The sequence below is a fragment of the Mandrillus leucophaeus genome, unplaced genomic scaffold (assembly GCF_000951045.1).
Source record: "Mandrillus leucophaeus isolate KB7577 unplaced genomic scaffold, Mleu.le_1.0 Scaffold88, whole genome shotgun sequence".
NCBI classification, from domain to species: domain Eukaryota; kingdom Metazoa; phylum Chordata; class Mammalia; order Primates; family Cercopithecidae; genus Mandrillus; species Mandrillus leucophaeus.
This window is the reverse complement of record NW_012109585.1, coordinates 5,339,356-5,351,574: the sequence shown is the minus strand read 5'-3', so window position 1 is coordinate 5,351,574 and position 12,219 is coordinate 5,339,356. Positions and strand designations below refer to the sequence as shown.

The following is a 12,219-nucleotide window of genomic DNA, read 5'->3' as shown; positions in this document are numbered from 1 at the left end:
TTTTTTTTTTTTTTTTTTTTTGTGAGATGGAGTCTTGCTCTGTGGTTCGGGCTGAAGTGCAGTGGTGCGATCTCAGCTCACTGCAATCTCCCCAGGTTCAAGTGATTCTCCTCCCTCTGCCTCCTGAGTTGCTGGGGCTATAGGCATGTGCCACCGCGTCTGACAAATTTTTGTATTTCTGGTAGAGAAGGGGCTTCACTATATTGGTCAGGCTGGTCTTGAACTCCTGACCTCATGATCTGCCCGCCTTGGCCCCGCAAAGTGCTGGGATTACAGGCCTGAGCCACTGCCCCCGAGCTTCCAGTATTTCTTATATTTATATTTTTATTTATGATTACACAAAGTTAAAGAGGTTTTCCACAGGACTTCTCAGAACCTTAAAAATGGTAATATTAACCTATCGATATCTCCTAGAACAAACGCTGTCCTGTGAAACACAGTTTGGGAGGCCGAGGTGGAAGAACTGCTTGAGGCCAGGAATTCAAGACCTGTCTGAACAATGTAGCAAGACCCCCATCCATTTCCTTCTTTCTTTCTTTCCTTCCTTTTTTTTTTCTTCAGAGTCTCGCTCTGTCGCCCAGGCTGGAGTGCAGTGGTGCGATCTCGGCTCACCACAAGCTCTGCCTCCCGGGTTCATGCCATTCTCCTGCCTCAGCCTCCCATGTAGCGGGACTACAGACGCCCGCCACTACGCCTGGCTAACACTTACCTGATGGTCTCGATCTTCTGACCTTGTGATCTGCCCACTTCAGCCTCCCAAAGTGCTGGGATTAGAGGCGTAAGCCACCGCACCCGGCCTCTTTCTCTCTTTTCTTTCCTTCATTTCCTTTCTCTCTTTCCTCTTTTCTTTCTTCTTTCTCCCTTCCTTCCTCCCTCCCTCCTTCCCTTCCCCTTCCCTTTCTTTCTTTTCTCTCCCTCTCTCCCTTTAAGACGGAGTCTCTTTCTCTCGCCGAGGTTGGAGTGCTGTGGTACCATTTCAGCTTACTGCAACCTCTGCAACCTCCACCTCCCAGGCTCAAGCGGTTCTCCTGCCCCTGCCTCCCGAGTAGCTGGGATTACAAATGCGTGACATCAGGCCCAGCTAATTTTTGTATTTTTAGTAGAGAAGAGGTTTCACCATGTTGGCCAGGATGGTCTTGAACTCCTGACTTCAGGTGATCCACCCGCCTCAGCCTCCCAAAGTGCTGGGATTACAGGCATGAGCCACTGCACCTGGCTACAAGATCCTCGTTTTTACAAAAAGTAAAAAAATGAGCTGCATGTGGCAACACATGCCTGTAGTCCCAGTTACTCAGGAGGCTGAGGTGGGAGGACTGCTTGAGGCCAGGCTGCAGTGAGCTATGACCATGCCACTGCACTCCAGTCTGGGTGACAGAACATGATCATCTAAAAGAAAAATAAATCGAGAAGCAGTGTAGTTGTGAGAAAGTTGTGTGATCTTGAACAAGTTCCTTAACCTTATCAGGTCTCTATAAAATAGGAAAAATAACACCTACCTGATGGGTTTGCTATGTAAAGGAATTATGATATTGAAATCAGTAAAATGTCTGCCATAATGCTAGCATATGCTGTAGGAATGCCAGAGACATGGTAATTACATTATTGAGTTATTGGAGTTTTAGAATTTAAGAAAGAGTTGTTGCTTTGACTATAGACATTGATCCACTCACTGTAAGATCAGGGAGGTCAGAAAATCACCATTACCTGAGGAAGTAGTTTCCTTGTGAAGCAAAAAATTGCAGAAACTGCTCCAGAGTGTAGGGCAGGATTCCACTGGACACTTGGCAGGGAGAAATATGAGTCCCCAGTTGATGGAGACCCTTTTGTCTTTTGGTGGGCAGCCTATGAACACTGTATATCTAAAAACAAACACTTCCGGAATTGCTTAGGACTAAATTTAATCATATTTGAGAGTGGCATTTAACAACTTCCTGCTTCTAAAATACTTAAATACTTAAGATACTCTGCCAAGTGGAAAGAATTTGTCCTCCGATCACAGTGTCTCCAACATTAAATATTCTGGACACTTTGTTGGTTCACAATTGTGATTCTTGGAAACTTGCCACTTTAGATTCCTCAGGATTCTAAAATAACCTTTTCCTGACTTCATTTATTTAAATATCCCAGAATAATCTCTTGAGCTATAAGTTTGATGATCCAGGAAACTATTTATAGCAGGATGAGTACTCTCTGTGACTGATGGTAGTTATGTTTTATTTTGAGAAGGACAAATCATTAAAAAGATTGATAGGGCTGGTGGTATTTTAAACTGAAAGCAGAACCAAGGCAAACAAGGTAGTTGAGGTATGAAGTTGGAACACAATAAGATAGGGGTGTACTTTTCATCAATTTAGCTAAGACCTAGGGAGGTCTTCCAATAGACGGAAGGCAGAAACAGGCAGTAACACAGACAGTGATCCTTAGGTCCACTGGACAATTTAGCATAGGCAGCTCGGGCTGTTTGCTCAGTGATTAACAATTGAGATAAACAGATGGAGACAGGACTGTGTCATAATTAAGGTCAACAGTGTCCTTGGTATTACTGATACTGCCCCTAGGTAGGAGAAAAACAGACAGAGGAAGGAAGGTCAAGGTCAACCTAACTTAAAAAAACTTTAAAAAATTATGATTAAAATATACATAAAATTTACCATTTTCATCATTTTTAAATGTACAAATCAGTGTCACTGATCATGCACATTGTTATGCAACTACCACCAGCATCTATCTCCATAACTTTCTCATCTTCCCGAACTGAAACTCTGTATCCCTTAAACTCTCCATTTCACTCTACTCGTGAAACCGCTTTTCTCTCTTTATGTAGTTGTCTATTGTAGGTGCCTGATACAAGTAGAATCATATTAAATTCTGAATATAAAATTAAAAAAATTTAAAAAAAATGATATTTTTGATTTGACTTTTCACTTAGCATATTTTCAAGGTTCATTAATGCTGTAGCATTTATCAGACTTTCATTCCTTTGTCTTTTCAAGGCTGTATAATGTACTGTTGCGTGTATACACTAAATTTAGAAAACTAATTAATCTGTCAATGGACATGTGGGTTGTTTCCTCCTTTTAGCTGCTGTGAATAAGCTACTATGAACACGGGTATACAACGTACAAATATGTCCCTGCTCTCGTTTTTCCAAAGGCTGCTCCTTGCTGCCTCCACTCTTTTTATTCCCAGTACCCTTTTACAGGTAGCACCTGGTACTTGTCTTTGAAGCAAAAACAGGTTTTAATTAGGCAAAATGTGAGAAATGTGTGGCCATTTGCAAGTTTTAATGGTAATCAACCCGGGTTTGGGGTTGCTCCTATAAAGTGAAGTACCTCCTGAGGTGGCAGGAAATGCAGGTATTTAAAGGGAAGGGCATACCAGGGCAATGTAATTTCTTCTTTGCTCATTCACTTTTAAAATGGCTGAAGGGCAGGTACTCTAGCCTTGAGACCTTCAACTCATGGTGTACCCTCCAGCAACAGAGAACTTCTTTTTAGTCCTTAAACTATGGTCTCTATTGCTAGTTTTTCAAACTTGAACACAGCCTTTTCCTTTTCTGGGAAGTTGTCCTAGTCTCCACCATTCTGTGCATATAGCACTTGCCCTTCTGTACTGGGGTCACCTTTACTTGTTTAACCACCCTCATGATGGGAATGATCCTGGTTTTGTAGAGGTGAAACTTATATACCATTGGGGGGCCCTAAACAAAACAAATAATTAAAATGACAAATCCCAACACATTACTAGAGACTTGGAGATTCAGATCCTCCTTCTTAGATCTCTCTGGGTAACTTATTAGAAATGCTTACATAGATTTGCTTCCTAATCCCTGGGGCCCATGCTTTCTACAGTCTACAGTAACAGAACTGGAGAAAAACACCCGAAACTCTATGAACAAGAAATTGTCGATCCCACGGAAGGCACTGTAAAACCGAAGAGGAAAGATGGACCGAACCTGAACTAGTTACAATCTAAACCCCTCCTGGGATTACCCCTACCCAGTCCCCTCCCTCACCACACTCCTCTTATGAGGAACCTCTCCACAACTCTCAGCAACTACCTGTTCTCCCAGGAGGCCATGTAAGCGAAGGGTCCTGAAGCTTAAGATTTATTAGCTTCATATAAAGGTCTGAGCGGACCTCTCAGGCCAGGCAGCGTATCACTTGCCTATGTTCCTTGCATCCAGGTTAGGGCCTACCACAGGGTAGGTGCTTGGAATGTGCTGGGGATTAAAGGCTTAAATCCTGCGGGCCCCTCAATCTGATCTAAGGACACGAGTGGCTTAGAGAACGGCGCGACAAGGCTGAGCGAAAGAAAACAAGGTGGTGTGGCTGGAAGTGGGCTCCTTCCCTCCGCTGGTGAGGGTGTGATCTTAGACTCTTGACAGAACAGGACATAAGGGCCGCGTTCCAACGGCGGCCTTCTCCCCTACCGGGGATAAGAATCGAAAGCACCCTGTGGGATCTGCAGAACAGCTCGCGTCTCAATCCAGGAGCCCGACAAGGTGAAATGCAAGACACCCCACTACCGGAAGTATCTTTGAGAGTAAAAAAAAAAAAACGGCGGAAGTAGGCCGCAGCGCTTCCTCAGTATAGTCCCTCAAGTCGGCTCGCCTACTTTCTACGGGAAAGGGAGGTGCTCCACATTTCCATGCAGCTGTGCAGCGCCGCGGGTTCCACGCGCAGGCTCGGTTGGCCAATTGCACCTCCCAGGCATCTTTTAGCCACCCAGTCCTTTCCCAGGTTCTCGAGCCAGGACGTGACGTATTCTTACGTACTGGGGGCGGGACCTGAAGGGGAAAAGCGTTAGAGCCGGGATATCGCGAGAACATTCCGTTCTTTCGTAGTTCTCGTGCTGCGGCTCAGCTCTCGTCGCAACGAGATCTTTCGAGATCTTCTCCGCCCCCGCTACCGGCGCCTCCTCTGCGGCCACTGAGCCGGAGCCGGCCTGAGCAGCGGTGTCGGTTGCAGTCCCCACTGGAAGGACCTAGGCGCTCGCGTGGACGCCGCACGCCCCTCAGTAGCCTCGGCCCAAGAGGCCTGCTTTCCACGCGCTACCCCGCCGGGGTCCGTGTCCTGTCTCGGTGGCCGGACCCGGGCCCGAGCCCGAGCAGTAGCCAGCGCCATGTCGGTGGTGGGCATAGACCTGGGCTTCCAGAGCTGCTACGTCGCTGTGGCCCGCGCCGGCGGCATCGAGACTATCGCTAATGAGTATAGCGACCGCTGCACGCCGTAAGTGTGGGCCGGGCCGGCCGCGTGCACTGGGGTGAGGAGCTAATGCTTGTTCCAGTCTGGGACCCTCGCTGCTTGGGGAACGCGGGTCGAGGAGTCTCCTCCGTTCCAAGCCGAGGTCCCGGTGGGTCAGGGACCCCCACTGGGTAGTAGGACACTAGGGGACGCGACCCACTATGAGTGTGGGTGTGTGCTAAGCGCGAGGCCTTTTCCCCGGTGACCAGCCGGCCTAAGGAAGGCTTCTGGCCGGTACGCGGACCAGCGGAGGGCACGGATAGGAACTGGAAGGACTGCAGGCGTAGGATGTAAACGGATCGCGGTCCTTTTCTGGAGGGCAGAGACCAGGCCCAGGTCGTACTGAGTCTTGTGAGTCCAACAGAGAGCTCAGAACTTTGCACACAGCAGGCGCTTAATAATAGTTGAATTGAACGGGTTCTGGGGCTTGCCAGCCTCGAGACCGTGGAGCGGTCAGCGTCCCACGTGAGTGGGGGCGGGGCAGCGCCCGTAAGAGAGCGAGCTGGAGCAGCCTCAGGCTCGGATTCCGGATGGACTCGGGATCTTGAGATTGGGGTGGCACGGATAGGAATTTAATAAAACCGGTGCTCTTGCGATAACTTTACAGTCGCTTTTGTTTTCCACATTATTTCGGGTATTGTACTGTATTGGGTCATCCTCTGTTTTGTGCGCGTTAACCCCTCAATAGGGTTGCACTTTCCTGATAATGCATTCTAACCAGCGTGTTGGCCACTATTGTTAGTGGCTCAAGGGCCCTTGTTGACTTCTAGAACCCATAGTAAGTTTTGGGACCAGCACAGACATAGCTCTAAAAAATGGTGAGTCACTCAGGTCATTCATTGGTTACAGTAAAAGTCTGCCTTTCGAATACATGTAGATACATTTTAATCCATTGTCATGTTCTTAGACAAAACCTTGTAAGAAGTTCTGTATTTTCCATTCAGGGTCTCAATTCTTTTTTTTTTTTTTTTTTGAGGCAGGGTCTTATTCTGGCTACAGGCTGGAGTGCAGTGGTGCGATCTTGGTTCACTGCAGCCTCGACCTCCCTGGCTCCTGGCTCAGGTGATTCTCCCACCTCAGCCTCCTGAGTAGCTGGCATTGCAGGCCTGTGCCACCAGGTTAGGCTAATTTTTCTGCATTTTTAGTAGAAATGGGGTTTCATTATGTTCACTCAGGCTGGTCTCGAATTCCTGTACTCAACCAGTCCTCCAGCCTCGGCCTTCCGGAGTGCTGAGATTACAGGCATGAACTGCCGCGCCCTGTTCAGGGGCTCAGTTGTTACTGTTTGATTGATTGAGGTGGAGTTTCGCTCTGTCGCCCAGGCTGGAGTGCAGTGGCATGATCTCAGCTCACTACAACCTCGGCCTCTGGGGTTCATGCGATTCTCCTCCCTCAGCCTCCTGAGGAGCTGGGATTACAGGCTCGTGCCACCAAGCCCGGCTAAATTTTGTATTTTTAGTAGAGACGGGGTTTCGTTGAGTTGCCCAGGCTGGTCTTGAACTCCTGACCTCAAGTGATCCTCCCGCCTCGGCCTCCCAAAGTGCTAGGATTATAGGCGTGAGCCACGGTGCCCGGCCCCAGGGACTCAATTTTAAGGTCCATTATTTTCACCCTGAATTTTTGTCACATTTCTTCAGCAGGTTTCAGCCAAACTAGATTGTTGAGAAGTCTCACATTTCCCTTCTGATTGTCAAATTTCTGCACCCTCCCCATCTCCTAACCCAGGTGCTTTCCCTGAAAACTCATCCCAGAAACCAAAACTGTAGTTTGCCGGCCCTTTGCTGAGTTTAGTCTTGTTAGCAGCTCTATTAAGGTTTCTTTTCTTTTTTTTTTTTTTTTTGGAAAGGAGTCTCGCTGCTCCCTGTGCTGGAGTGCAGTGGTGTAATCTCGGCTCACTGCAGCCTCTGCCTCCTGGGTTCAAGCGATTGTCCTGCCTCAGCGTCCCAAGTAGCTGGGATTACAGGTGTGCGCCACCACGCCTGGCTAGTTTTTGTCTTTTTTAGTAGAGACGGAGTTTCACCATGTTGGCCAGAGTGGGCTTGAACTCTTGATCTCAAGTGATCCGCCTAGCTTGGCCTTCCAAAGTGCTGGGATTACAGGAGTGAGCCACTGCACTCGGCACAGTTTTATTAAGGTTTAATTCATATACTATACAATTTACCCAGTTGAAGTGATCATTTTTAGTGTAGCACAAAACAATGCAACCATTACTGTAATCAATTTTAGAACATTTTCATCACTCCCCCCAAAAGCCCTGTGCCCTTTAGCAGTCTATTTTCCCTATTTGTACTTTTTAACAATAGGTAGTCTAACTTGCATCTCCAGGGAAGTGTATCGTGCTCTTTTTTTAAGCATTAAAGTTTGTTTTTAAGCAATTCAGTATTTATTTGAGAATATCTTTGGATCCGTGTTTTCTTGGGTCTGTAAAATGTCTCCCCCAAGGAACTGAAAAGGCTAAAGCGCTGAGTTAATGTATTTAGTGGCTTGGTCCTTTCCTGCCCTGTGATTGAACACACTTTAGCTCCAAAGGAGGCACAGGAAGAGAATCCCAAGTATTGGGAAGAACAGTGTTCCTATCCTTTCTTTTAGATTATTATCCCGTGCTTCTGTTTTTCTTTTAGAAAGACAGTAGCTGCAACAATTATACCATGAATTGTATTTGAAACTGAGTTATTTCAAATAAAAAATTTGCCTCAAAGACATTGATGTATGACCCCATACACCATGAAATTGTGATAAGAAAATTCCATTTAAATACTTTAATTTTCCTTATATGTTTTCTTTATATTTTCTTTCCTAGTTTTCATTGACATACAGGCATGCCATACATTTCAAGTAATTTCTGAACTGTATGACTTTGATTCACTTTGATTACTCTGTGTTGGAGTCTTGGGCTAAATAGAAAATGGTAGCAGGAAGGTTGATTTATTTTTTTGGTAGTGGTTATGGAGGAAGGGATTCGGAGCTCATACATACAAAAAGACTGCATGTTGTGGGTTTGTTTTAATGTGAGAGTGGAAATGAGATGCAAGTCTTAGAGGGTTTGCTATGGTGGAAGTACCTCGTTTTCAGATTGTCGATGTAACAATCTGGATTAGGTTTTTGAGGAGCCAGTGGAGTCTCATCTAGAAGAGACCCTTGATTTTCCACCCAATTTAGGCTTCCTTCATTTTATCAGATGTTGAGTGCCTCTGATGTGGTAGCCATTTTTCTAAGGACTGGAGGTACTGTCGTGAACAAATAAGATCATGTTGTTATGGACATGCCTGGTGGATTAAACCAAATGCTAAACAAAAATATGTAGTAATTAATGTGGTAAAGGGCAAGGTGGAAAAGTACAGAATACAGTGAGAGTATAGAATAAGCTGGTCTGATTTAAATTGGATGGAAGGATCTGGCACGATAGCTTATGACTATAATCCCAGCACTCTGGGAGGCTGAGGTAGGAGGATCGCTTGAGGTCAGGAGTTCGCAACCAGCTTGGCCAACATGGTGGAACCCTGTCTCTACTAAAAATACAAAAATTAGCCAGGTGTGGTGGCCGGCACCTTTGGTCCCAGGTACTCTGAAGGGTGAGGCAGGAGAATCGCTTGAACCTGGTAGGCAGAGGTTGCAGTGAGCCGAGATCATGCGCTGCACTCCAACCTGGGTGACAGAGCGAGACTCTGTCTCAAAAATAAGTTAGATAGGAGGTGCTTTGAAAGAAATACCATTTGAGACCTGAGGATGAGTAGGATTTTACCTTGGAGGTCACAGTAGGTTTGAGGAAGTGTTGTTGCAGGCAGAAGGAACAGCAAGTGGGAAAGACCTGAGCAGCAAGAGCTGCATGCTTGATATATTGAAGAGCAGCCATGACTCTTGCAGCTGCTTGAGAGAATGCTGTGAGATGAATCTGAGGAATTAGGCAGAGCCTTGTAAATAATAATAAGGATTTTTATCTAGGTGCGGTGGGAAGTGATCCAGTATTTATTTTTTGAGACAGAGTCTCGCTTTGTCACCTAGGTTGGAGTGCAATGTTGTGATGATGCACGTACACGTGGCTAATTTTTGTATTTTTAGAGAGACGTAGTTTCGCCATGTTGGCCAGGTTGGTCTCGAACTCCTGGCCTCGAGTGATCCGCCCGCCTTGACCTCCCAAAGTGCTGGGAATACAGGCGTGAGCCACCATGCCCGGCCTGTAAAATTCTATATTATGGCTCTAACATGTTTTATTCAAACAGGTTATTTCTAATTTTTTGCTGTTACCAATAGTTCTTCAATAAGTAGCCTTACATATTTATGTTACAATGTTAATGCTTTTATTTTTGTTGTATAGATTTCCAGAGGTGAAGTTGCTAGGGTAAGGGATATACTGTATATACTTAACGTTTCAGTAATATTGCCAGAATTCTTTACACAAATATAAGGGATTAATTTGCAGTAGGAACAGATGTGATTTCTCTACTTCATTGGAGATTATGAGAATTATAATGAGTTAAAACTATAACTCATACCTTTTTCTTGCCATAGTGCTCAGAATAGTGCCTGGGATTCAGTAAATACTACCAAAGTATTTGCTAATGATACTATTACATATTATATTTTTTATTAATTTTTTATGAGATTAGGACAGTAAGATGAAATCTATGGAAGTTTACCTTTTGGGTTCTGCAACTGTGTACTTTTAAAGTGCAAAGGTTAATTACTGAGGAATTTGCTGTGTTTTTAGGAACTGCAAATCTCAAAAGTATGAGTTGTTTGGTCTGTTTGGTATCAGCCCTTTTTGGTACTTTCTAGTCCATGGCTAATGCAGTAACCAGAGAGTACTCTGATTAATGTCTCTATTTCCATTCCAGTTTTGCCTATTAGTTGTATTTGATCGTCTAATTATTGTGGTTTCTCTGAAAAGCTCATTTTCTCCAATTGTTGAAGAAAGTGAATTAGAGCAACAGCTGTCGTAATATCCTGAGAGTAGTTCTGCATACTTTTTTTTTTTTTTCTTTTGAGACAGTGTCCCACTCTGTTGCTCAGGCTGGAGTGCGCTGGTGCAATATTGGCTCACTGCAACCTCCGCCTCTCAGGCTCAAGCAGTTCTGGTGCCTCAGCCTCCCAAATAGCTGGGAATATAGATGCATGCCACCGCGCCCAGCTATACATACACTATAAAATCGAAACTATACCTTTTAAAGGATCTGTGCCAATTGCAGCTGTTCATAATATCCTCTCAGAATGTGCATAAATATTTGGTCAATAGTCTCTTTTAAGAACGGGAAAACAGTGATATTCTCTGGCTGAAAAAGGATGTAATTTCTAGGACTTAAAGATTAGAACAGAGAGATCTTAAACTTGATTTGAATTAACTCCCCGCAATTTGGAATGGAGGAAAAGCAATATCAGTCAAACAGCAAATGTATGAGTACTTCTTAGGAGTTAAGCAGCATCGACTTGGCATTGTGTGTAGTATAGAGAAAGTGTAAGATAGAGATTCCTGCTGTCTAGTTGTAATCAATGTAGTTAAAATATGAATAACATCAGCAGCAGTAAATAGAATGAGTCCAGTTATGGACAAGGCTCTGTGATACAGACCTAAAATATGTTCAAAGGAGATGTAAGCAGTGGAGGCTAAAGTGATGAGGAAAGGCTGGAGTGAGACTTGAACAAATAGGATTAGATAATACATGGAATAAAGGATTCAGATAGTTTGAGTGACGTATAGAAGTAGGAATGAATTAAGGCTGGCGGTGGTGGCTCATGCCTGTTATCCCAGCACTTTGGGAGGCCGAGGCAGGAGAATTACTTGAGGAGTTTGAGACCAGCCTGGACCCTGTATTTAATTTTTTAAATACAAAAAATTTAAAAAATTAACAGGCTGTGGTGGTATGCCAGCTACTTGGGAGGATGAGGTGGGAGGATCACTTGAGGTCAGTGATCAAGGCTGCAGTGAGCCGTGATCGAGTACTACACTCCAAGACTGGGCGACAGAGTGAGAATCGTCTCTTAAAAAACTTAACGGGGCTGGGCACGGTGGCTCATGCCTGTAATCTCAGCACTTTAAGAGGCTGAGGTGGACGGGTCACCTGAAGTTTGGAGTTTGAGACCAGCCTGGACAACGCGGTGAAACCTCATCTCTACTAAAAAATACAAAATCAGCTGGGTGTGGTGGTGTGTGCCTATAATCCCAGCCACTCGAGGCTGAGGCACGAGAATTGCTTGAATTCGGGGGGTGGAGGTTGCAGTGAGCTGAGGTCATGCCATTGCACTCCAGCCTGGCCAACAAGAGTGAAACTCAATCTCAAAACCCCAAAAACAAAAACAAAACAAAACAGGGCCAGGTGTGGTAGCTTACACCTGTAATCTCAGCACTTTGGGATGCTGACTGAGGTAGAGGGATCACTTGAGCTCCAGAGTTCGGGACCATCCTGGACAACATGGCGAAACCCCATCTCTACAAAAAGTACAAAAATTGGCCAGGCGTGACTCACGCCTGTAATCCCAGCACTTTCGGAGGCTGAGGTGGGTGGATCCCCTGAGGTCAGGAGTTTGAAACCAGCCTGGCCAACATGGTGAAACACTGCCTCTACTAAAGATACAAAAATGAGCTGGACGTGGTGGCGCGGGCCTGTAGTCCCAGCTCCTCAGGAGGCTGAGGCAGGAGAATTGCTTGAATCCAGGAGGCAGAGGTTGCAGTGAGCCGAGATGATGCCACTGCAGTCTAGCCTGGGTGATAGAGCGAGACTCCGTCTCAATAATACAATAATAATTAAAAAAGAGGCTGGGTACGGTGGCTCATGCCTGTAATCCCAGCACTTTGGGAGGTCGAGGCAGGTGGATCACTTGACGTCAGGAGTTTGAGACCAGCCTGGCCAACGTGGGAAAACCGTGTCTCTAAAACTACAAAAATTAGCTGGGTGTGGTGGCAGGTGCCTGTAATCCCAGCTATTTGGGAGGCTGAGGCAGGAGAATCACTTGAACCCGGGAGGCAGAGGTGCAGTGA

At 45.5% G+C, this 12,219-nt stretch overlaps 1 protein-coding gene across 2 annotated transcripts in view; it reads left to right on the top strand.

Moving 5' to 3' along the window:
- Positions 1 to 4,036: 4,036 nt before the first annotated feature.
- Positions 4,037 to 12,219, top strand: part of HSPA4 (heat shock 70kDa protein 4) — a 55,536-nt gene continuing 47,353 nt past the window's right edge. For both annotated transcript variants that reach the window (XM_011969241.1, XM_011969240.1), the window contains exon 1: positions 4,037 to 5,231. In XM_011969241.1, coding sequence (XP_011824631.1) covers positions 5,125 to 5,231 — 107 coding nt within the window. In that variant the 5' untranslated portion in view covers positions 4,037 to 5,124. The remainder of the gene's footprint in view (positions 5,232 to 12,219) is intronic.